At 53.0% G+C, this 24,115-nt stretch overlaps 8 protein-coding genes across 8 annotated transcripts; 5 read left to right on the top strand and 3 right to left on the bottom strand.

The window, feature by feature from the left end:
* Positions 1 to 1,367: 1,367 nt before the first annotated feature.
* On the bottom strand, positions 1,368 to 2,916 carry GCG54_00005260 (uncharacterized protein; the record flags this gene model as incomplete). The annotated part of the gene is made up of 2 exons (XM_045405287.1): positions 1,368 to 2,626; positions 2,682 to 2,916. 2 exons carry the CDS (start codon positions 2,914 to 2,916, stop codon positions 1,368 to 1,370), a joined length of 1,494 nt encoding a protein of 497 aa, XP_045268878.1.
* Positions 2,917 to 5,401: 2,485 nt separating this feature from the next.
* GCG54_00005259 (Chanoclavine-I aldehyde reductase easA) lies at positions 5,402 to 6,557 on the bottom strand (the record flags this gene model as incomplete). Its single annotated transcript, XM_045405286.1, has 2 exons — positions 5,402 to 6,387; positions 6,437 to 6,557. 2 exons carry the CDS (start codon positions 6,555 to 6,557, stop codon positions 5,402 to 5,404), a joined length of 1,107 nt encoding a protein of 368 aa, XP_045268877.1.
* Positions 6,558 to 7,332: 775 nt separating this feature from the next.
* On the top strand, positions 7,333 to 9,132 carry GCG54_00005258 (putative MFS-type transporter; the record flags this gene model as incomplete). Its single annotated transcript, XM_045405285.1, has 2 exons — positions 7,333 to 7,888; positions 7,940 to 9,132. 2 exons carry the CDS (start codon positions 7,333 to 7,335, stop codon positions 9,130 to 9,132), a joined length of 1,749 nt encoding a protein of 582 aa, XP_045268876.1.
* An 878-nt stretch (positions 9,133 to 10,010) lies between these two features.
* GCG54_00005257 (Chitin deacetylase 1) lies at positions 10,011 to 11,051 on the top strand (the record flags this gene model as incomplete). The annotated part of the gene is made up of 2 exons (XM_045405284.1): positions 10,011 to 10,145; positions 10,197 to 11,051. 2 exons carry the CDS (start codon positions 10,011 to 10,013, stop codon positions 11,049 to 11,051), a joined length of 990 nt encoding a protein of 329 aa, XP_045268875.1.
* Positions 11,052 to 11,152: 101 nt separating this feature from the next.
* On the bottom strand, positions 11,153 to 14,517 carry GCG54_00005256 (putative transcriptional regulatory protein; the record flags this gene model as incomplete). The annotated part of the gene is made up of 4 exons (XM_045405283.1): positions 11,153 to 11,912; positions 11,969 to 12,306; positions 12,730 to 13,398; positions 14,455 to 14,517. The coding sequence occupies 4 exons, from the start codon at positions 14,515 to 14,517 to the stop codon at positions 11,153 to 11,155; spliced, it is 1,830 nt and encodes a 609-aa protein (XP_045268874.1).
* Positions 14,518 to 14,744: 227 nt separating this feature from the next.
* On the top strand, positions 14,745 to 16,645 carry GCG54_00005255 (putative transporter; the record flags this gene model as incomplete). The annotated part of the gene is made up of 9 exons (XM_045405282.1): positions 14,745 to 14,914; positions 14,972 to 14,984; positions 15,045 to 15,062; positions 15,116 to 15,535; positions 15,589 to 16,007; positions 16,074 to 16,153; positions 16,224 to 16,248; positions 16,307 to 16,430; positions 16,481 to 16,645. The coding sequence occupies 9 exons, from the start codon at positions 14,745 to 14,747 to the stop codon at positions 16,643 to 16,645; spliced, it is 1,434 nt and encodes a 477-aa protein (XP_045268873.1).
* A 2,082-nt stretch (positions 16,646 to 18,727) lies between these two features.
* On the top strand, positions 18,728 to 21,110 carry GCG54_00005254 (uncharacterized protein; the record flags this gene model as incomplete). The annotated part of the gene is made up of 3 exons (XM_045405281.1): positions 18,728 to 19,166; positions 19,237 to 21,034; positions 21,101 to 21,110. 3 exons carry the CDS (start codon positions 18,728 to 18,730, stop codon positions 21,108 to 21,110), a joined length of 2,247 nt encoding a protein of 748 aa, XP_045268872.1.
* Positions 21,111 to 21,977: 867 nt separating this feature from the next.
* Positions 21,978 to 23,278, top strand: GCG54_00005253 (uncharacterized protein; the record flags this gene model as incomplete). Its single annotated transcript, XM_045405280.1, has 4 exons — positions 21,978 to 22,164; positions 22,222 to 22,286; positions 22,361 to 22,737; positions 22,816 to 23,278. 4 exons carry the CDS (start codon positions 21,978 to 21,980, stop codon positions 23,276 to 23,278), a joined length of 1,092 nt encoding a protein of 363 aa, XP_045268871.1.
* Positions 23,279 to 24,115: the final 837 nt, after the last annotated feature.

Genomic DNA, 24,115 nt, shown 5'->3' with positions numbered 1-24,115 from the left:
TTCATGCCCCGCGCCGGAGCAGTATGACGAAGAGGGACATTGGGCCGCACGAGCTCCGAGCCTCGACGAACGATCGAGGAATGTTCTCCGGCGCACGGAGCATGGACTAGTAAGGATGGGGCCTGGACGCGTCTTCAATGTCTCTGAGCTTCTGGCGGGCGAACTGCTGGCCGGTTCCCCCGGAGTCGCCGCGCAACCGCGGGGCCGCACCCTTGGCGGCGAATCGTGTGTATGGGGACGGAGATTTTCCCCGTCGGGATGTGCACCTCAGGAGGGGTCTTCTTCGGAGGGGTCCATAGTTGCAACTGTCTATCTGTGGATGATGAGGGCTGGGTTTGCTGGGTTTACTGGGTATCCGTACGGATGAATAACCTTGAGGGATTGCTACACCACCATAAGAAAGAGGGGGGGCTGGAAGGCACAGCCGGAGCCTGGATTGCTCTGTGTCGATGTTTGACGTGGTGGTTGCACACTTTGAGTCTCTAGTAATCGTTAGGCACCGGCTTGCTGCGTCTTGGCCTCCGTATCCGTTGGTGGGGCTGAATAATCGGACATGACGCCATGCCGAGGCATGAGGGGCGGGCGTCGCGCGACAGTGACACCTCAGCGAGCTGCGAGTAATCAGTCCTGTCAGACATGGCTGCCGACGTCCTTCGGGCCTGTCGCTGCTTCAGCTTCAACGTTCAAGGGACCCTCATGCGGGAACGGGGACGTCGGGACGGAGCAGCTGGGATGTTAGGTGGGGTGATGGTGGATGAGGCGGCGGGCCTTGCATGCCCGTTCTCGGGATTAGCAATGCGTTGTGTTGCTGTTTCACCAAGGGTAGAGAACCACAAAGACTATCTGTAACCTAACAAGGAAACCTCCCGATGTTGTCGGTGTATATAGGTACTGTACTCTATTCAACATAAACTGGGGAGCAGAAGGCACTAGAGATGCCCGTAGAGCAGCCAATTGAGTGTTTCGCAATAACGAATGCGAGTGCTGTTTGAGAGAAAGAGACGGAGCTGTTGACGTGTCCGATTGGACGCCCCCATTCCTTTGGGGGCTCCGTGTCTCGAAGCCGAGGCACGTTGCTAGAATTTTTCCTTTTCTTGGTTCACCGACGGTCGACGCTCCCAATGCGGTCCGGTCGACGATGCAGTTCGGCCGATCGGCCGGCTCATGGGCTGTATCAGATTCAATCCCGGTCCCGCCAATCGTGCCTCGGTATGGGGGGATCTGTCAGCACTTTGTTAGCGTCGGTCATCCTGAACATGGGTCGGTCGATGCCCACTTTGTCTCACCGAACATACCGAGGATCTCTCGGTCACCACCGGTCAACTCGGTGAGCAATATCTTCGTCTACCCAACACAATGCCTGTGTTTCACGACCCTTCCACACTTCCCATGGCTTCGAACCCAAAGTCGACACCCCATTGTCTAAAGGTTTGGCCAAGTGACACCAGAACATCTCGTTCCACGTCTTGCCAAGCTGGAGACAGGTACCTTTCGTTCGCTAGATATTTCGTTCCTGTCATGTGCCTAAGCAGTTCGGCGTGGGGATTCTCTCCATGCAGATAGACCTTGCGCAGGCGAGGGAATCCGTCTGCATCTCTCGCAAAGCGAAGCAAACTCGGAGCCAGATCTTGGCTTACCCCAGTGATACGGAGATCTTCAAGACAAGATGGCAGTACCTCGACCAGCCTTTCGCCTTCTGGGTCGTCATTCAGGATGTTGATGACTGTGCCGGCATTTCTGCCGTAATTGATGCTCCAGGGGCATGGCCCAAGAATGGCGTCTTGGCACAAGTGAAGAGTCTTGAGGTTGGGAAAGTGGCGAAGCGTTTTGATGACTGGGCTTTGGACCAGCAAGTCCACCTTTTCTTCACGCATGAGTGGCCAGTCGTTCCTTGCTTGGCTGTGTCTCTCCCAATTAGAAAACGGTTTCAGCTCGAGATGCTGCAGAGTGTTTCTGTGTGGCCACAAGAGTAATACAGCTTGCCACGGTGTGAACTGCTCGGTCGATGAATAATGGGTATTCTGTTGCTCGCTCATGATGCGGTCCTTGCGAACGTTTCCTCGTGCAAAGATGAAGGTCTCAAGAATCTCTCCCTGAGTCAAGAGATATCTCAAGTCCGCAAAACTGAGCCGGCAATTGATGAGTCGCATGATTCTGACTCTTCCGAGGTGCCGAGACTTTATCTCGACCCCGCCTGCACCATGTACGCAAAGCTCTTGCAGCCGTGGGCAGTGATCCATCAGAGCCGCCTGGATGTGCATGTCCCCCAGCACGTAGCTGCCAATATGATGGCCGGCTTTGAGCTTTGGGCGAAAAACAAATCTCAGCCTTTTGATGCCTGGTGCCGGAAATTCCAAGCCATGTTGATACAAGACCTCCTTCTCCTTGCCATAGGCTTGATCCTGCGTCTGCCGATGGGAGCAGTCCACAGTGACTTCGAGGTGCTCGAGGGCAGGGTATCGAAGGATCCGAAGAAGCCACTTGGGGTTTTTGGGGGCAGGAACTCCTGAGAGATCAAGCTCAACATGTCTAACATAACCAAGAGCACCAAAAGAGTAGAATGGTGTGCTTCCTGAAAGGATGTTATCCGTATTTCGGGGGTGTCCCTTGACTCCCTTCTTCGTCCCTGAGGATCTGTATGTTAGTAAAGTTTTATCAACACGCGTTTAGATGTGACTGACCCTTTTTCCCGTCAACCATTGTCCAATCGGAAGCAAAGACATACTCGAACATATCCGTCAACTTCCCGCGCCATACTCTAGCACCGGGAGTCCTTTCACGACCATAACGGTCATGGCTCAGATGAAGGGTATGCCATGCGTACGGGCCGACCAGGGAGCGAAGCCGGGAGCAGGTCTGAGACAGGTTGGCGAGGGTCCTCTGATATGTCCAGGCATCGTCGTCGTAGGCGGCCATGTTGCTGTGCCTCCGACGGATGCGGTCAGCACCAAGATGGCCGATAATTTCGAGTATGAGATCGTCGCAAAGATGGGTAAACCGCAATCCCCATATGCTGGGACGGTTAGGTTCTTTCAAAATTATCCGGGACTCAGGTCCCCAAACTCCTCCATAACGTTTCCTGGCCGCAGGGTGTGCCAATCCCCAACGACAGACCTCAGGCTTTGGATTAGGCATCTTGAGTAAGCTACCAGGTGCCTGGCCAGGACGACGGGCGATGTTCCAAGTCGATGATGGGCGGCCGGATTGAGAAAATGTTGCGTTCTAATTAATAATATTGGAAAGTGCTTCATGTTCTTACTTCATATCATGTTTACAGTTTTGCTTTTGAGTCACGGTACCTAGATAGCCATGGCACCTTGGTGATTTTTGGAATCTTTTCAGGCTTTCACGACGACTTGATAGACCGCAGACGTCCACAACGGTTCTGGTAGACGATTCAATGGGATTAATTCAATTACTTGATTCTTTGAACATCCTCATCAATTTCCTGCTATTACATATCAGTATCTTCAAATGACTATGGATATTGTTGGAGAAGGGAGTATGCATATATGCGATCTTGGGTGTATCAGATTCGATATGTATACGTATAAGGGGGTATATAGATACGCAGAAAGACCCACTTCATCCGAACGCACCTGCCTCCCGTCGCATCGACAACCTGGTAACCATCGTCAACAATCTTGAAGCTTCATTTTTTCGCGCCCGCCCATCGTCTTCCAAAAACGCCCGGCGCGAAGGTGCCCAGACTCCGCGATTCGAATAGCCAGCAGGCATCTCCTCTGATCAGGCGGCATATCAACATGGCAAACGAGTGTGGCTGTGCCCTGGATTGAGCCGCCGGCTGATTTTCTGAGGGATCATCCCCGCGACCGAGATTACCGTCGACTGTTCCTACGATCCGAAGAACCTTGGCGACTGCAATCTCAACGAAAAGCTTGCTCGAACTCCACGATCAGATACGGATCAGCTGTTTTGACGACGGTTGCATTCCTTTCCAGGTCCATTGTGCATTCCTGCGACCACCCAGCTCGAAGTGAGACATTGCGCCACGCCCAGCAACGACAACAAATTCAACGACTATCCTCGGCTCGAACACGATGAAATGACCCAGAGACCAACGTCTATATAGAGAGATCCAGAAGCTAGTCATCGCGCAAACGCCCTGCGAGCGAATCCTTCACCGAACCGCAACCCCACCACATCAGCCGAGACACCCGGTCTCTCCGTCCAGATAACAACTGCAGTACTTCGACATCAACCGCCACCACCGACCGAGACCCGAGATCCGTTTATCAAGATGCCAATGACACCACAGCAGGCCACGCACCTTAACCGGCAGGCGCGACGCCGGGCTGAACGGGCAGCAGAGGAGATGTCCTTTGGCAAAGTCAGCTCAGAAGATTATCTCATGCGACTGCGATCGAGACGACGACCAGGGAGGCCATATGAAGTAGAAGATATACCTGCTGCAGTGGAGATCGAGGACGATGACGACGAGCCCGCTGTCCCGTCTTGTGACTCCAAATACTCGTCGAATGCAAGATGGAGTTTTCCCCAGCATCGCGAAGCGCCTCCGAGGATGGGCGCCACAGCCCATGTTCCACGAACGCTGGCGGCAGTCAGGGCAAGAGATGTCTCTAGCCCCAGCCCCATAGCCAGATCCTCGACGAGATTCAGTGCCCCCTCGCGGGGATTATATAGCGACCGCCCGAGGAGCCAACACGACTTGCTTTCCATATCCCAACATACCTCAGTCACTACGTTGGGCTCTGGGACGCCCTCCAGTGCGTCACAATCTAGGTCAACGTTGAGTCTGATAAGTCCAAACAAATCAGTCCGTAGGGCAGCATCCGTTGCTGCCCTATCTACGAAGCCAGACGCCTTCGAAAACGATAGTCCGCAGCGTCGAGGCCATAGTCGCAGCCAATCAACCCAGACTGTCAACTTTTCCGACGGTCCTTTGCCACGGGGCACTCTGCAGAAGAGGAGCTCTCTACGCTTACTCAAAGACAAGATACGACGAGTGGCGAGCGCCTTCGAACTACGTTCAGCACGAGACGACGAAGAGACGTCTGAGAAGCTGGACCTGAAGCACAACAAGTCCACGAGAAGCCTCTTGCGATATTCAGGCACGCGAATCCGTCGTCGTCGCCTAGACACAGTGAACGAGGAAACCTGACCTCTTGATGGAGCACATGCCGATGCGCCCGATTTATTTTGCATGAGCAAGGAGTTCTTGAACATTCCGTCTGTGCTGTTCTACTTGGCATCGGAAATGCGCATTTGGGAGCTCGATGTTTACGTTGGAGATGTGATACGATGATTATTCCGGTTGATGACGATGCCCGCTGAGGGCCACGTCGTTGCAAGATACCCTTTTGGTGCTCTACTGCATAGCTAATGACACTGCGTTTCCATGCCTCCTTTGTCATCTTTGTCAAGCCTTCAAAGTAGCCTGGAATTGAGGGGAGAAGGGGTAGTCAATGTACCCTGTTGGCAGCTTCGGGGTGTAGAAATACGTCCGCTCATATCTCTCCAGGTTGATATCCTCCTTGATCCGGAAGACGAGGTCCGGGTTCGAGATGAAGAATCGGCCAAAGACGATGACGATGTCGTAGTCCTTGTAGGTCTCCTCAACTGCCTTCCTCGCCGTCTCTGTGTTCAATCCTCCGGCGAGCAATACGGGACTTGCTTTATCCCACAACTCTACCAGCCACTTGACAGTTCGCTGTCCACCAGTATCCGTGTCATCGTTGCCGCTGATTCTCGCCTCAATCAGATGCAGGTATGCCAGGCCCAGCGGCTTGAGCTGCTCCGTCACGTATTTGAATGTCGGGTCCGGATCGTCCATGAGCATCCCCTGAAAGTCGCTGTACGGACTCAGCCTGACGGCCGTCCTATCGGCTCCGACAGCTTCGATCACGGCCTTGGTTACCTCCAAATGAAAGCGCGCTCGCTTCTCGATACTTCCGCCCCAGGCGTCATTGCGCTTATTACATGTATCCTGAAGGAACTGGTCTGGAAGATAGCCATTCGCGCCATGAATCTCCACGCCATCGAACCCAGCCTGGATAGCGTTCCGCGCAGCTTGCGCATAGTCTTGGATGATTTGCGATATATCATCCTCGGTCAACTCCACCGGCGTTGGACTGTCTTCGTTGATGGGGACGGCGCTCGATGACTCCAGGTTCAAGCCGAGCTGCTGGAGAACGTCGATCCTGCCGCCGCGGCCAAGATGCCATAGCTGGCAATAGATGAACGAGCCCTTTGCGTGAACGGCGTCCGTGACTTCTTTCCAGGCGGCGAGGTGGGCGTCATTCCAGATGCCGGGTACGTTCCAGCGGCCGGCGGTGCGGTAGGATATCAGGGTTCCTTCTGAGATGAGCAGTGTGCCGGGCACGCAGGCCCTCTGCTCGTAGTACTCTGAGGGTATGTCAGTTGCGTGCTTGTGAATGAAGGCATTCACGCTCACCCTTCATCATCGGTGTTGGAGTCCATTCATCGTCCGCTCGGTACCGCGTCAACGGCGCCAACGCTAGCCGGTTCGCCAGCTCAATACCCCCGACCTTCAACGGCTTGAACAGTTTCGACATGACTGCGATTGTCGTCGTCTGGACTCAGATAAACTGACAACCCGACAAACAGTTGGTATTGAATAGCCGCCAGTGAGTGCATTACAAAGCGATTATTCCATGTCGCCATCGAAGCACTCATCGGCCAGCGCTACGCCGTAGGGCGAAGGATTCCGGCCCCCGCCACACCACTCGTGCCGATGGATGCCGCCGTCATTCATTCCCCCGCCTCCATTCCATCACCACCCGTCTCTGCTCCTCAAGAGTTTATCTCAGCATTTACAAACTTGTCATCATGAACACCAATTTTCGGGCTTCAGCGAGCCACCGTCACTTGTTCCCACACCCTTAAACCCGTGCAATACCCGAAACGGACCCCAACGCCCATCATCCAACTCCGCTGAAACTTCACGTCCACTCACTGCCTCCACGGACGCGTATCGGCTCAAAAGATGCCGACAAAGAAACCCGGCCTGGCGATCGGCCAAGGGGGCTGGCGAATCCGCATCGGGCTTCATGCCGACATATCCTTTTAGTGGACCTCCTCGCTTCGGGCACCGCTCTCTCACTGCCAGTTTCCCACCCTGCTGGAACGGATTCTCCCCCATTGGCAGGTTTGACGCAATGGACTTTGTGTAAGCAAATGGGCGGCGGCGGTTTGCGGGAGTCGAGACCCGGCGATTCGGCACCGAAAATCTGGAACACCGTGTTTGGGGATCCTTTTCCCGTTGTGTCTTGATGCTTGGCATTCTTTCGTTTCTCTATTCACGGAATTTTTGGTTCACGACATGTTAAGATGAAGGACGACGCGCCCACGACGGGCGTCAAAAGCGCTCTGCCAGAGGGCAGGGAAGCCGATTCGAGCAGCGACGAGGCCACCGCGCCGTCGCGGACGCCGCCGCCGGCCAAGGACGACAGTGATGCAGAAAGCGTCGGCGGGCAGAGGAACACCATGTCGCGGAAGCGCATGCTGCTGGCGTTCTCCGCGCTGTCGGTGTGCTTGTTTGTCTCGTTCATCGACCAGACCAGCGTCTCGACGGCGGTGCCGGCGATCGCGGGCGACCTCGACACCGGGACGGCGACGTCGTGGATCGGGACGTCGTTTCTCATTGCCTCTACTGCGTTTCAGCTCATCAACGGTCGGCTGTCTGACATTTTTGGGAGGAAGAATCTGCTCATGATTTGTTTGGTTTTCATGGCGGTTGGCGACATTCTTTGCGGATTTTCGAAGACGAAGGAGCAGCTGTTTGCGTTCAGGGCGATTGCGGGTATTGGTGGGGGCGGCATCAACAGCATTGTTATGATTATCGTGAGCGATATTACGACGCTGGAGAATCGGGGGAAGTACCAAGGTTAGTCTGGAAATCTCGCGATCAGAGGGACAGGATGCTGATGACTGGCAGGTGTTCTCGGAGCCGTCTTGGCGCTCGCCAACGGAGTCGGCCCCTTTGTTGGCGGTGCCGTCGTTCAGGAGTCAACGTGGCGGTGGGTTTTCTGGATGGTCCCGATCATCAGTGCCCCGGCAGCTCTGACGATACTCTTCTGTCTGCCTTTGAAGCATCAATCCGGCAACTACGCCGAGAAGGTGAAGAAAATCGACTACGGCGGCATTGCCCTCAACATGGCGTCGGTCTTGCTGCTGCTGATTTCGCTTTCCGGCGGTGGTGTGACTTACCCATGGTCGTCGCCTTTCGTGATCGCCTCTGTTACTGTCGGTGCTGTTCTGGGAGTCCTCTTCGTCCTGTACGAATGGAAGCTCGCAAAGCTACCGATCATGCCTCTCCGGCTATTCAAGGACTCGAAGTGCAGCTTCCTGTACGGCCAAACATTCCTCATGGGCCAGGCGTACTTTGGCAACCTGTTCTACTTCCCGATCTACTTCCAGTCGATACTGAAGTACACCCCGCTCGTGGCCGGCGCACTGATCCTACCGGTCATCATCTCGACCTCGATTCTTTCGATCCTCTCGGGCCAGTACATGCTTCGCATCGGCCGGTACATGCCTTGCATCCTCGTCGGTTTCTTCCTCTGGACTGTCGGCAACGGCTTGACAATCATCTTCGACCGCGATACGGGACTGGGCGAACTCATCGGCATCCTCATCATCGTCGGCTCGGGCATCGGTTTGACCCTGCAACCGACTCTGGTGGGAATGTACGCCAACTCACGGAGCGAGGACCGAGCCGTGACCACCGGCTTGCGGAACTTCATCCGCACGATAGGCGGCGCTTTCGGCCTCGTCATCTCGGGCGTCATCTTGTCGAATACGTTGAGGCGGGACCTGCGCGGTCGCGACTTTGTTTCGGATGCGATTATCGCGGAGCTCACTTCGTCGACGTACACGCTCGACCAGAAGGGGTTCTCGGAGGACGAGAAGACGGTGATATTGAAGGCTTACATGAAGGGGTTGCATTACATCTTCATCTACTACGTGGTTTGCTCTGGGCTCAGCTTGGCGCTGACGCTGGGGGTTGGGAACACGGGCTTGAAGGCGAAGAAGCCTGCGCCGGCGGAAGAGGTTTTGGAGGATCAAAACAACGCGCCGGCGACTACGCAAGTGAACGCAAGCGCAGATGAGAAGAAAATAGGTGCATGAGAGAGGTCTTTTTCAGATGCACAGCGTTGTGCGGGCTGCATAGAGCATTGGGTATGGCATCAACATCGTTCGAAGCATATAGCATTCAACTACAGGAGAAACTACACATGATCAAAAAGAAGAGTTTTAATCAGTACCACGCCACGCGCGCCATAGTCACATCTTGGAAGCTTGTTTGATAGTTAACTTTCCTCACGGAGCGGGCCGATGATCACTCACTTCCAACCCGGAAAGTCAACTCAGCTGCTCCCATCTCCCAGAACCCACATCCCCGCCACCAGATCCGTCCATCGACATCCGCCCATGTCCAATATTCCTGGGCATTACATCAAGCTGCATCTTCCAAGCTCGCAGCTCGTTATCTTTTACATAAGCCAAAACAAACATCCATCGGCGCCCACGCCGAACCCCACCATCGGCCCTCCGCCTTATCAGCACTCCCTTCATGGGGCATAATCCCCCGAGCTCCAACGGTTCGTTTGAGCCGATGCACCTCCAACAGCCGCCCGACCCCTGCAATGATGCAACCCCCAAAACCTCGAACCGCGACGCGCATTGCGATAACGAGCTGCACGCTCAGTCACACCGATAACGAGAGTTGTGGCGGGGTACGCTGTGGAGGGGCAATCGTGCCGGACGCGCATCACGGCTGATAGTGCGCGATGCGACGACGATAGGCACAGCTGAGCACGCGGGTGAGACATGCCGATGGGAGTGACGTTGCGAGGTATTTGTACGCTGCAGAACGGATGCACCCAGACGTTGCGGAGTGAGGTGAATGATTGTTTTCTCTTTTCCATTGACATCGCCACTTGGACCCTGTTTCAGGACATCTTCATTCATCCCACATCAAATCAGACAATCTTAAGCTAAGAAACATGCCTGAAGCCTACCACGCGCATCCCGACTACGGGTTCGACCGCGACTTCAAGGGGTACGGCGAGAAGGGCCTGGCCTGTCCCTGGCCCAACGACGCCAAGATCGCCGTCTCGTTCGTGATCAACTATGAAGAGGTCCGTTCGCTCACACCTCCCCTGCTCTGACACATGTTGACAACCTCTCAGGGCGGCGAGAGATCCGTCCTCCTGGGCGACGGCGTCTCCGAGACCAACCTGCGCGAGAACCCCATGGGCGGGCCCCGCGTCAACGAGCGCAACTACAACGTCGAGTCCGAGTACGAGTACGGCTCGCGCGCGGGCTTCTGGCGCCTCTTCCGGCTCTTCAACTCGCGCAAGATGAAGTTCACGCTCTATGCCGTCGCGCAGGCCGTCGAGGAGCAGCCCGAGGTCGCGAAGCGATGCGTCGAGGAGGGCCACGACGTCGCCTCGCACGCGTACCGCTGGGTTGACTACCACGACTTCCCGATCGAGAAGGAGAAGGAGTACATCCGCAAGGGCATCACCTCGCTGAAGTCCCTGACTGGGTATGCGCCGAAGGGGTGGTACTACGGGCGGCCGTCCCCGCACTCGCGGACGTTGATTGCGCAGGTGTATGAGGAGATGGGCGAGGAGCTGGTGTGGGCGAGTGATACGTACGCGGACGATGTGCCGTACTGGACGGACTTGCCCCTGGAGCGGGAGAAGGAGGATCCGAAGGGATGCTTGATGGTGCCGTACAGCTACGACTGCAACGACTTTAAGTTCCACATCACCGGGTCTGGATTCCGCGACCCGAATGGCTTCTACACGCACTTGAAGAACGCGTTTGATGTGCTGTATGAGGAGGGTCAGGAGGGTCAGCCGAAGATGATGACGATTGGGTTGCATTGCCGCATCATTGGAAGGCCTGGTCGATTCGCGGCGTTGCGCGACTTTGTGGATTACATTGCCCAGAAGGAAGGTGTCTGGGTTGCGACGAGAACGGAGATCGCGGAAGCTTTCAAGGCGAAGTATCCGTACAAGAAGGGACAATTGGCATAGATAGCGTCCAAGGAGTTGTATTGAATGTAAAGACAGAGCGCTAGAATGACGAATCTGATACCAACCCATAACCACAGCAAGCAAGGACATAGTGATCATCGTTAATAATGTCCCTCCAGACCACCAAAGTCCCATTCCGAGTCCACTGTTCCTATCGGAAGTACCTCCGGGATAAATGTTGAGTCGTACTCCGGCGCCTTTGCATTGCCGCCTCCGTCCCCGGGTAGAACTTCTTCGTGTCTAATCATTTCCATATGCTCAGGTATCGCATCGTCGTGCACCATCTCATTGAACATCCTCCACCCTTGCCACCCTCCTGGTGCTTCTTCATCCACCTCCATGAACGCCTCTTTGACTGCATCAGAAATAGCATGGCTCATACTCGGCCTACCTTCGTGTTGCGTGTTGGGCGACACGGCAGGACTCGACGGTGAGACTCCAGGCTCCGCTTCGAGGTCTACCTTGAGGGGCTTCAACCCCGAACCCGAAGTGGAACTTGGGTTGACAATGGTCTTGAACAGACTTCCGGAAAGAGCATCAAAGATGTCGCGGTACTTGACTGCTCCAGGCCACTTCTCGCCAAAGATCGTGAGTGACTGAGAACAAGCCCGAGTAGCTTCCAGCGCGTCGTATGAGAAGAAGGAGCGGTCTCTCCACAGGCAGTACACGAGCGTGAGCCCGGCAATGAAACATGAGTGCAGTGCCATCATCGTATAACTGAGAGTCTTTTGCTGATTGAGGCGCTTATATGTGGTGCATACGCAGGCTGCCGATCGTGCGCATGTCACGAATCTCGGGTCGGATGTGTTCAAAGTGGGAAGCAGAACGGTGAAGAGCGATAATATGGACTTGTGGTATTGTCTAGACAGTGTCAGCGCAGAGCCATAAGATGAGAATTAAAACAAGCTGTGACTAACAGATTGAAGAAGTCTCTTGAATCATGGTACGCGCTTTCTGGATCATACATCCACGTGATGGACTTGGAGTCTTTCGGCGAATGTGGGATCGTTCTCGCCCATTCGTCTAGTTCGCCCCGAATCGCCGTCATCTTCGAGTCAAGTTTAGCTCTCTGATCTGGCGATCCCGCAAAGACATCTTTGTCGACACGGTATACGCGCCTGTGGATTCTCGACTGTATTCGACGGAGCTTGATGATGTGAATGAACGGCTTCATATTTGACCAAGCTGGTTTGGGGGGTGCTGGCGGGATGCCCAGGGCTGTCAGGTCCCAGAAAGCTTGGTCGTCACTAGGCATCTGGAGGAACAGTGAGTAGGGTATCTCAAAATCGGCACAAGATTTGCGTTACCTCCACGTTGATATCTCTGTCATCAATGGCAAATGTTCTTCCCAACACCACGCTTGTCATTCTATCTAAGCAGTAGCAAGCCCAGAATGCCCGTCTTCTTATCTCAACGTCGCGCTGACTATGTGAGGACGTGCTTGCTTGCTTCCTGTGTAGGCCCAGTTCTATGCATAGCGTCACAGCGTATCGAACCTGCGACCAACAGCCAGCACCGAAAGGGCTTCGCTGGCCATGGACGGCAAGCAAAAGCAAGAATTGGACCGTTGCCAGGTTATGCTGCTCCAAGATAAAGTCCATCGGCTCGATGGCTGCTAGGAGATGACGCTGAACTGGTTAACACCTTGTCTAGCTAAGCTCATGGAAGGTAAACTCACTTCGGGATCAACGTCACAGGGCTTCTTCATCAACTGCACAAATCTGGCCGAGATTGCATAGATGAGGTGCAGGATGCTTCTTTGTTGTATCGGCAGAGCTCCCTGGCCGTACTGATTTTCGAACAGGATAGTAAACATCTTCCTGTCTAAAATAGGCCAGCGGGTGTGAAGCCGGTCGAAGAATACGTCAAAGAGCATTTTTGCCTGTTCCGGATGGGGAAATTCGGACATTGGCTCATCGGAATGTGAAGACGGGGAACCTGTTGATAGCGGTGGCCGAAGGACTCCGGGCTGAGCCGCAGTCATGGCTTCATTGATGGCTCTTCCCCCGGCTCCATGAAATATGGAAGACTGGATCATTCTCGCAATTGTCGCCCCAGAGCTTGAGCCAAGGTAGAACGGCTCCGGCGCAGTGTCCGTGGTCCCGGACGCACAGAGGGACAAGTACGCGACACCATCAACGAGAGAGGAGGGCTCCTCTTCCGAGAAGGAGTCTTGAGACTCTCGACGCTCGAACTTGTTCTCCTGTGGTGCCTCGGCCGATGATGTTGCTGCAGTGAAGTGATCCTCAGCGAAGTCTGGCATACGGGCTTCAAGGAACGCGATGCGCTCTTCCAAAGCACTGATGTACAACGATTTTCCGCCGGGGTAATGCGGTCTCAATGTTTTCTCATACACACACAGCACATTGGCCTTGTCGCATGACTTGCAGCTGGGATGGCCTCCATCGCACTATTCCAGGCTCCATCAGCACGGGACACGCCAACAGAAAAGCCGGTTCACGTACCCGTTGTTTTCTCCTCTTACAACGCTTGCAAGCGAGAGCGACTCGCGATTTACGGGGCGGCGGAGGTCCTCCAACGAGCGGGGCCGCGTGTGGGCTCACAGGGCTGTCTGGGTCAAATCCGGACCTCGCAGCCGACGAGTTGCTTGTGAAAGTTTGACCGAACATTGCTGCAGTCAGAAATCAAAAGTCAAAACACAAACAGTAATGTGTCGGTCTCTGTGAATTCCAGAAAGAATCGACGCAGGAAGATTTCCAGCCGATGGAGATTCCAGGGCAGAGATAGGAGAGAAGAGGGCCTCCAACTGTCCATGAATATGCCGATGCATGGAGACAAGATTAGCATGGGGTCATTCCTGTTGGCTCGTTGGAGATTGGAGCACTTCAACCCCACAGATTAGCTAGTCTTCTCCAGGTGATTCGGGCGTCCATCGTAGATAAGAACCCTTGTCCAGCAGTCCATGAGCCATGTCATCATTATCGACCGTCATATTCCCGCCCTCCGCAGGAACTGGCTTACAAACACACTGGTCTATTTGCGATTCTCTCCCCACAAAGTTGGCTGACAAGACACGTGCCTGGAAGAGATCTCGTCTCCTCCAAAATCGCGGGGGTGCAGCTCGGTTTATGCTAACGCCGGATGCCGGAAATATGGGCCCACCGGTCCCGTCTCGGTGTTCTCGGAGTGAGTCAGCACCCTTAAGATTGGCGCGTTGCAACGAAAAGCTTTTTTGAAAGCGCAGTTTTGTTATTTAGACGTTGCTTACAGCCCTAAGTACCGATAACGATGGCGGACGATTGGGATCCCTTCCAGCCTTGGCATCGTTGGCCGGATGACCTGGTCTTGTCAAGGATTGACCCCTCTTCGCCTAGACTCTCAACGAACTGGCCCAGACATTCACCGACTTGATGGCAAGGGTGACAACGTTTTCACCACTTACAGCCCTACAAGCCATGAGCTCGCCATTGTGGTCGCGAATAAGGATGAAGACCAAGAGCGCCATTTCTTGGAAAGCTTGGCAAGCCAACTTGGCAGTGCGGGGAGGATTGGGCTAGGCTTCTGTGTGATTAGAGTCCACAGTGGTTTCTTGGTCAAGAGGGAGTTCTTGAGGACGCATATATAGAGCGCTAAATGGTACCCTGATTGACTTTTGTTGTGGGTTTCTCGTCATACGCTCGCCATTGCCTAAGTTTCAAGCCGCAGCCGAGTCGATCTTCAGCTTCAACAGCCATGCATCGAAAAAGTCACGAAAAGAACGACGGACTTCCCGGCGTTCTTGAGGAAGTTGAGAGTACACTGAAAGTTGATCCAAATATTCGTGATTACTCTGGAGCCCACGAAAAGTCGGATCCTCGCGAGATTGCCCTCGTCCGGAAGCTTGATTGGTGGATCATGCCAATGTGAGTGGTTCTCTACACTGACACAACCTCGGACTCATTCTCTAACCAAATCGACAGATTATGGTTGATGGTAAGTGTCGCTCTATCAATGAACTTTTGTCTTCGGTATTGGATGCTAAGCTTGTCTTAGTATTGGCTCAATTACCTTGTGAGTAGACAATTGATGCCACCGAGTGTCTAGCAACCATTCACACGAACTAGGATCGAAATGCTATCGCGCTCGCGAGACTCAACACTCTCGAAGAGGATCTCAATCTCACTCCGACACAATACCAAACCTGCGTGGCCATTCTTTTCGCGGGATACGTCATCGTGGGTATTCCAGCTAATATGGTCGTTACTCGAGTGCGCCCAAGCTGGTGGATGGGCTCCTGTATGGCGGTATGGGCCGTCATCAGCGGCCTCACAGCCGTGAGCAAGGATTATACTGGACTTCTTTTCACAAGATTCTTTCTGGGCATTACCGAAGCTCCGTACTATCCCGGCGCTCTGTACGTGCTAGCAACTTTCTACACCCGCAAGGAGCTGGCGACCAGGATATCAATCCTGTATACGGGCAATATCCTGGCGACTGCTTTTGCTGGCCTCATTGCACTTGGAATCTTCCAGATGCATGGAATGGTAAGATACAGTTGCTTACAATAACTGAATGTTGCCTTGCTAACGATCTAAAGGCTGGGATTTCGGGATGGCGATGGCTGTTCATCATACAGGGAGTTGTTACCCTGATCATCGCCATCATCGCATTCTTCATCCTTCCCGACGAGCCCCTGACGACCCGATGGCTAACTCCTGAGGAGAGGATACTGGCGAACGAACGGATCCTTCGAGATACCGTGGGCAATACCGGACAAACCACCACTTGGAGTGGTCTCATTGAGGCAGCGAAGGACCCAAGAGTCTGGCTGTTTACGGCTATGCAGCACTTCCATCTCGGAGCAAACGGGTTCAAGAACTTCTTCCCCACTGCAGTGGAAACGCTTGGCTTTAGCGAGACAGTCACACTTGTTCTCACATGCCCGCCGTATCTAATTGCCGGCATAATTTCCATCGCCTGGTCATGGTCATCTGGGAGATTCAACGAGAGGACTTGGTAAGTGGGACCATTTTTGCCGTTACTGGTGACTTAACATCGAGGGTGCTGACATTGAACCCGCAGGCATATCACCATCGCAAAGGCGATTGCAGTCTTTGGCTTCGTTTTAGGTTGCGCTACGCTCAATACTGGTGCACGATACTGTAAGCATTGTCAAATACGGTCTTGAAGACGTTTTGCTACTGTCCTTTGCTGATGAGTGATTATCAATAGTCGCAATGTGTGTTTTCTCCATTGGGTAAATTCTTCAACACATCCACAAAAATACCGACCATCCTGGCTAAGCTCTGCTGCAGTACCCACAGTATCATCCTCGGCTGGGTGTCAGCAACGTGCTCTCAAACGAAAGAGAAGAAGGCTTCGTCTCTAGCCATAGTCAACTGTATTGCTGTTAGCTCTTTCATTTGGACACCATATATGGTACGTGATCCTTTCTGAGCGCACATTCAGTGTATTGATGGCATCCGCAGTGGCCCAAGTCCGACGAGCCTCGGTACGTAATGGCAATGTCCACGAGCGCGGCTCTGAGTGTCGCGACAGCCGCCGGAGCATGGGCCATGCGGGTTTGGCTGAAGCACGAGAATAAGAAGATTCGGCAGTCGGAAGACGAAAATGTGTTATTTTACGCCTATTGAGCGTCTGATCACAGGCCCCGGGATGCACTTCTTGGCTTGACCGAATGGGTCGATCCTTCAGACTCGACCCGCGAAAAGCTTTTCTCTTGCCAATCAAATGAAGGACTCCGCGACATTGAAAAGGGCCAAATTCCAGGGAAGAACATTGTGGGCTTGGCAATAGCGATGGAGCCCCGATGAAGGTGAAGCGCGGACTTCCGCGAAAGTCCGTGATCTTCCCGATTGAACATGTAAACGTCGGAGCGACACAAAGGACCGTCCCGATAAACAAGACGACGGCTCCATTTATCTATCTAGGACAGTGAAATACATGGTCTGATTATGGCCCTAGTCAGACCTGTAAACAAGGATTGGGTCGTCAACTACAGGGAACTTGTATGCGTCTAAAGGATGCAGCAATTGGAACAGTGTAGTAATGTTAAGACCGGTCCTTGAATCATCATCAACGATTTTCTCATACTTGTATTCACTCGAACAGAGTTCTGTCAAGACTCTTCAATACCTCACAAAAATGAGGCGTTGAGGGCATTGAACGTCGGGTCGCCTGTATCATGCGTAGGTTCATAGTTTTTTTTTAAGTAGCGAATGACGCGACGCCTTGTACCCATGGTAGGCAGGGTAGGGGAAATGCGGCAATTATCTCAGATCGAGTCACCAAGAGTCTTCCCGGCGCGGAGAGCTCGCTGCTGCCGGCGCCTTCATACATGCTGCCGTTTTGTGCAGCGTTGCAGCTAACATAGCACGACCGACTTTGACGGCACTGAAGGTCGCCGGTTGCATCAACGCTAATCCCAGGCACATCCAGTGATTTGTAAACATACGGAAATTCTCGCTCAAAAACTGACTCGTTCGTGGAGCTTGGTCTGCGTTGAAAGCTTTGCAAATGCACTCAACCAAACCCCGTGTACCGACCATCTGATGTCAAAGGGTGGGGGCTTACTGACATATCGGGAGTTGGAAAGTACCGTCCCGTATGAGAGGTAAAATCTTTGATCCCAACCACGTCACTTATGTCAAGAAAATGGGTCAGTGTTGAAGCCTATAAAGACTCAGCGATCTAATGGCCTGAGATGTTCATTCTGCGTCTTGTTCCGACAGTACATCAGACAATCATTCTAAGCCAATCAACTGCCTACCTATTCACACAAACATTCTTCATCTTCATACTCACCTCAGCCTGCAACGCTATCACTCACCATGGCTCCTGTTCACAAGCCAATCGACCGATCCACGACCTTTGCGTCTCTGTTGTCAACAACCCCACCAGTCGGCCCTGTCGTTCTTCTGAACGTCATTTCTATCCCTCCTGGAGCCGACAAGACAGCCTTCCTAGCGACTTGGCGCCGCTCTGCCGAAGTGCTGAAGAAAGCCCCTGGCTACATATCCACCCAACTACACCATGCAATCGGAGATGGCAACTTCATCGTCAACTATGCAGTTTGGGAGAACAACGAATATCTCAAAGATGGTTTGGCGCTTCCAGAGTTTCTCGAGGTGTGCCAGGACTTCCCGGAGGGCACCGAGTTCCGGGCTGCTGTTTTGCAGAAGGCTACGGTGAAAGACGTTTGTGTCGGAATCTGAACAAGCCCCTTGTATGCATATGGGAGACTGAATTTGGAAGGCTTTGATGTATCAATCAATTGACAGACATATTCAAGTCATCTCAGGAAAGTGCAGTCGGGGCCAATGATGTCAACGGTCGGTCTGGTTGGGGACTTTGGTAAATGGTGTTATAAAGGATCCCATGCCTGTAACGATTTGCTTATCTCATTGGTCAAAATTACGACGGCCCAAGATTAGCTGAACAGAAATGCAAGTGACGTGAACAACCTGTGCAGCTGTGCTAACGAACTTTCCAACTTCAGCATGATGAGCTGACGTGATTCAAGTCGAACTTAACACCAGACCACGCATCCAAAACTCGTGGCAAGGCAAGATTTGGGGTGTACGACTCATATTTCAGAACCCCCCCCCCCCCCCCCCCCCCCCCCCCCCCCCCCCCCCCCCCNTTTTACCCCCCCCCCCCCCCCCCCCCCCTGCTCTCGTCTCTTTTTCCTTGTCGCAGATTGGAACCTCTTCAACATGGCGGAATCAAGTTTGTGTTCGTCATGCCTTGAAATCTTCAGCGGCAGCTACATCACCGTTGGGGAATATCTCAAGCATCACTCCGATCAGATCCCGCACAGCCAATTACTGTTGCCCACTGAAAGACATCACTGGAGGCTCAGACTTGACGTATCCCCAGCGTCACAGAAAAGACCGTCACTGTATCTCCATCATTCTATCCAAAAGCTTGCCGAGGCACGACATGGGTGCTCACTCTGTGCCATGATCTACGATCAGCCGAAGGATCTCAGCGACGATTATGAGGACCACAACTGGGCGATTCCAATGATTGTTCCGCAGGAATATTTGTTCCCTTGGGGCGCTTTCAAGTTGTGCTTCCTGTATGTCCAAAGCGTCAAAGATGGCATCTACACTCATCGGGGCATTCGAGAACTCAACAACTTTGAAGTTGTGGGTAAGTCGTCACTGAGACTCTAATTTTGACGCATGATCTGGGCTTGTTGAAGACTGAATAAATGAGGCAGATATGTCAATTCCCAGTGACACCAATAGTTGGTTGCCGGAGCTTTCTCGTCAGAATGCACTGGTACGCATCAGAGACTGGCTGCACGAGGAAACACCACTCCCATCGATGGGTCTGACCTCCACCCTCCCAACGAGACTCATACACTTCCTCCCGGCAAATGCAAGCGAAAAGTCAGAAATGGTGAGGCTGGAAACAAATAACATGAACGCCACCACTGAATACGCTGCGTTGAGTCATTGCTGGGGAGGGAAGCACCCCATTATGCTGCGCCATGAGAACCTGAAGGAACTAGTTGGCGGAGTGCCTCTGAACACTCTTCCAAGAACCTTTCAGGATGCCATCAAGCTTGCTGCGTCTTTAGGCATCCATCATCTCTGGATCGACTCTCTGTGCATCATTCAAGATTCCAAAGAGGACTGGGAGGCCGAGGCAGCCCGCATGGCGTCCGTGTACCTTGGTGCCAAGGTGACAATTTCCGCGACTGCCGCAGATGACTCGTCAACGGGTACGATGCCCGACTCCATGCTGCGGTATCCTGCGTACATCAAGCCGACCTGGACTGGGTTTGAGGACATCCCAATGCTCCAAAAGCCATTCAGAATCATCGACAACACGTCATTCAGCCGTCGCGTCCTACTCCGAAACATATTCACTCGTGGTTGGGTGTACCAAGAGCGAATCCTGTCGCCGAAGGTCATTCACTGCGCCGACGATCAGTTGTGGTGGTTCTCCATCTCCGACGCTAAAGGATATGTTTTCAACGAGACCTGCAAGGGACACGAGTTCGACGTCTTGCGCGTGTCCAGCCTTTCGCAGTCTGTTTCTCCATCTGAGCTATATTCTGTGCGGCCGAACTCGGAGGCTTCGCCCTCAAGACGTGTTTGGTGGAGTCTGGTGGAAGACTACATGACGCGGCAATTTACGTTCGATTCGGACAGGCTTATTGCCATCGGAGGCGTGACATCCGTCTATCAACGACTATCAGGCTTGCGCGAAGACGCCTACCTTGCCGGGTTATGGCGGCATACCCTCCTTGAAGATCTCCTTTGGACCACGCGAGAGGGACGACGATCATCTCCTCCACAAGGCTACCGTGCACCATCGTGGTCATGGGCATCCATGGAACCGATTCACTACCATGCCCACAAATTCTCACTAGGATCGGTGAACGTGCAGTCTTCGTCCGACGGTCTCCGAACATTCGGTTTGGTAGCCAGCGTCGAAGATGCCAACGTGGAAACCACTTCGTCGAGGTTCGGCTCGGTGGTGAACGGGCACCTAGTTCTTCACGGCCCTCTAATCAGAGCCAAGCTCTCATCACAAATGATCGACGTTCCAGGGGCCTACATGTATGCCTCAGGGATTTCGGAGTTCTTCCCCGGCGGCATATTGAAGTACCAGTTGAGCACATTGTCGCTGCGCAAAAGAGAGGACGCCAAGGAGAAAGAGATAGCTGATGTGATTGCGGACGTGGACCTTGTCACCAAGCCTACTTTGGACGACACGTTCCCCATTTACTGTTCGATGGGGGAGTCTGTCGTCTACCTGGCCGTTATTGAGCACCACCAGTTCACGCAGGACAGCAAGCTAAAAGCGGATAGGGCCCACGCCCTCGTGCTTGAGAGGGGCTTGTACGATGGGGAATATCGCAGGATTGGATATGTTTACATGGCGCCAACTGTATTGTATCCCTTATCCTTGCATGGGACATTTGGCGCTTTTGATCCCCTCAACCAGGACGAGTACCTGAGGGTTGGGGAGAAACCCGGGACTACGTTTATCGAGTCGTCTAATCGGTTTGTGGGGATTGAAGCGATAAGTTCCGTCATGTCAACATGCGAGCCAGTCACGATTCGAGACAGGCTGGTCTAAAGCCGGGGGCGACTCAGTAAGATGTCAGTTGTCTCGCTGCTCTGGTTTGTACCCTTGCTGTCCTCGCTTCAGAAGGTGGCAGCACCTTCCAATGTCAGCTGAGGGAACTGTCGTGTGTTACAGGGGTCTGTAAATTACAGTAGAGGGTCGCCCACGCCAACCAACTAAAAACCCGCTCAACCCTTGCATTCAAGCTTTTGGTAGGTTGCCACTGAGGATCTTGTTCTGTTAAGGTTGGGTGTGGCTTAACAGCCCCAGTACCGAAGGCTCAAGCGGGACATGGGTCGTTTGGCGATGTTTACCTTAAGCGTACATTTGCGCCGTGGTTGCAGTGTGAAAACCTATCATTCCGCACTTATATTTAGCATGCAGTTGAAGCCAAGATTGACGATGTTTAGCCATGAAAGAGTATCAGTGCAAAAAAGCTTTGTGAAGATTGAAAGTCGAAGAGAAACATAAAATCTTCGCATTCGCTTTTCGGTCTTGCCGCCTTTATTCAACCGTAAGTTGTGTTCCTGCTCGCTCTGAACCCACGTGGATCTGTAGTCCGAGTCAGAATCGTCAGTTGTTCGATTGAACAGCCCGGGGTAGGCGAGATCAGGGGGGCGCTCTGCCCCAGTGCGAGTCATTACCTGTTCGAGAGGAATGTGGGCGTGGTTTCCCTCGCGTGAAACTGAATGCAACCCTACCCCGGCTGTTGTCCAAGACATCTCGACTTTAACATGCGGTTGTCCCCTCTCTCCCCATCTCGGAAGATTCTTTTCCTCTCTTTTCCCTTCCCACTTGGATTCTCCGCCAAGTCAGAGGCACGTTCTCAGACATGCAAACTTCAACGACCACGGTCGCAGGATGATTCCCTACACCAACATGGCTATGTTACCAGAGGCTAAGGTGTATTTGATCGCGAATTCGGTATTGGTGTTTGTTACGTTGTTGGTGGTTGCCCTTCGAGTTGTCTCCCGTGTTTTGGCCGGCTCAAAACTTGGTTGGGATGACTACTTTACTTTGTTGGCCGTGCCCCAGGGCATTGTCATGTTAGTGTTACAAGGACTTTGTAAGTCTCACGACATACTGCGCATTTCAATGAACATTCTTCTTAACTATATCTCAGGGACTGCTGCAGGTCTTGGCTACGAGTTGGCGGAAATTGGTGATAACTGGACCTTTGTAGACTCGGTGAGTCTCTATCTCATAACAATAATACTCAACTCTTCCCTGTTCGGACGGTCTGCTAACGACATGTTATCCAGCTTTTCCTTCCCTTCGAAACCATCTTTGGCGTCGTCAGCCTGACGACGAAACTTAGCGTTCTCTTTTTCTACCTTCGAGTGTTCACAAGTCGACCTATGCGCATCGCGACTCGATTGACCTTCGTCATCGTCATTCTTTGGGGCATCGGAAATGTCCTCCAGACCGTCCTCGTCTGCCACCTCACGGACGGAAAATGGCACGCCACGAACAAAGATATCTGCCGCGATCACGAAGCTAGCATTCTATCGACCGGGCTTTTCAACTGCATCAGCAACACCATAATCATGGTCGTCCCACTGTACACGATTTGGACGCTGCGAAAGGTCAGCGTCTCGACACGATGGGGCCTCAGCGCGGTATTTTTGTTGAATCTTATGTGGGTACCCCTCCAGTCGCCTTGGCTCTCGGCGATTGATGCTTGTTCCCGATGATCACCGAGCTAACGATCACATAGCGCAATCATCGCGTCTGTAGTGAGACTCATCATCATGATGGATGTCCACAGCCTTTCGCAAGTCATGAGAAACCTGGCCGTTACGACTTTCTTGACTGTCCTCGAGACCCACTTGACGATCTTGTGCAACAGTCTTCCAATGCTTCTGCCATTGTGGGCGTTTTGGAAACACCGACGATTCGAGACGGACGAGTATGTATCGAGACTGGGCGGTTCGACCCAATCGGGCAAGCATGACCATCTGGTGGAAGATCTTACGAACGGCATACCACTCGAAACCATGTACGGCAGCAACATCACCCACTTCACGACAACGGTTGGAACTGGGGGCATGAGAAGGGGTTCAGGAAATGACGGCGACTCTGATGTCTCGGAAACGGAGTCTACCCAAAGGCTTCCGAGGAATGCGCAAGCTATCACGATTGAGACAAAATGGTCTATCAAGGAGGAGACGACGAAGTAGACTTAATGACCCCTGCAGTAATCGTAACGAAAATATTCTCCTACGTCGGTCGTTGACCAATGGTTGATGTCTAATTGCATTTGCTTATTGCATGACAACTAAAAGCAAGATGTTTCCCTGTCTCGCTCTGTGGCTTGGTATGGAAAGCCGCAACTCATGGTGATTACAATCTAGCAGATGCATTGCGTTTGAATCAGATGAGCTCAAGATATGAACAACCTACTGCGGTTGCAGGCCAAAGTAAAATACCCCGGCCAGGTATCTGTGGCTCAAGCCGACTAGGTGCGGTATATCGATGCAGGGGAAAGTCCGGCTGTCCAGCAGTTATTCGAGAGCTTCCTGTGGGCCGTCAGTCCCCACGATACCAGCCCGGGAGGTTTGACTTACGCCTGATACCATAGTAAGGACAAGCGAGCAATTAATCTGATTCCTGTCCCAGAACTGTCGGTTCCTTCCGTCCTGCGAGGTGGGGTGCTAGCTCGTATCGCCGCACGGCTCGTAAAACAACCCCAAAAGGGAAGTCCGAAGGTCTATGTGCCATCGGCTACCACATGACGCCAGAAACCCCCGGGGCGGAGTAGAGCCAATCAACGTATACGAAAATACATCAAGAAGCATTAGCTTGACGATAATTCTGACGAAGCAAGAAACATTTGAGCAGTTTAGCCGCTCTTGGTTTAGTGTACCCGAAGTGACAAGCACTCCACGTGGCAGCTGCATTGTCTGTGCATGGGATCCAATCCTTGCGGCACAGGCTTATCGAGGGCCTTACGGTACAGGCCTCATCCGATAGATGGTTCATCAATCAGGAGGTCAGACAGCCCCCAACTTTTGCCC

This window comes from Colletotrichum gloeosporioides (genome assembly GCF_011800055.1).
Source record: "Colletotrichum gloeosporioides strain Lc1 chromosome Unknown consensus_15, whole genome shotgun sequence".
Taxonomy (NCBI): Eukaryota; Fungi; Ascomycota; class Sordariomycetes; order Glomerellales; family Glomerellaceae; genus Colletotrichum; species Colletotrichum gloeosporioides.
The sequence above is the reverse complement of the archived record's forward strand: the minus strand, read 5'-3'. Positions and strand labels throughout refer to the sequence as shown.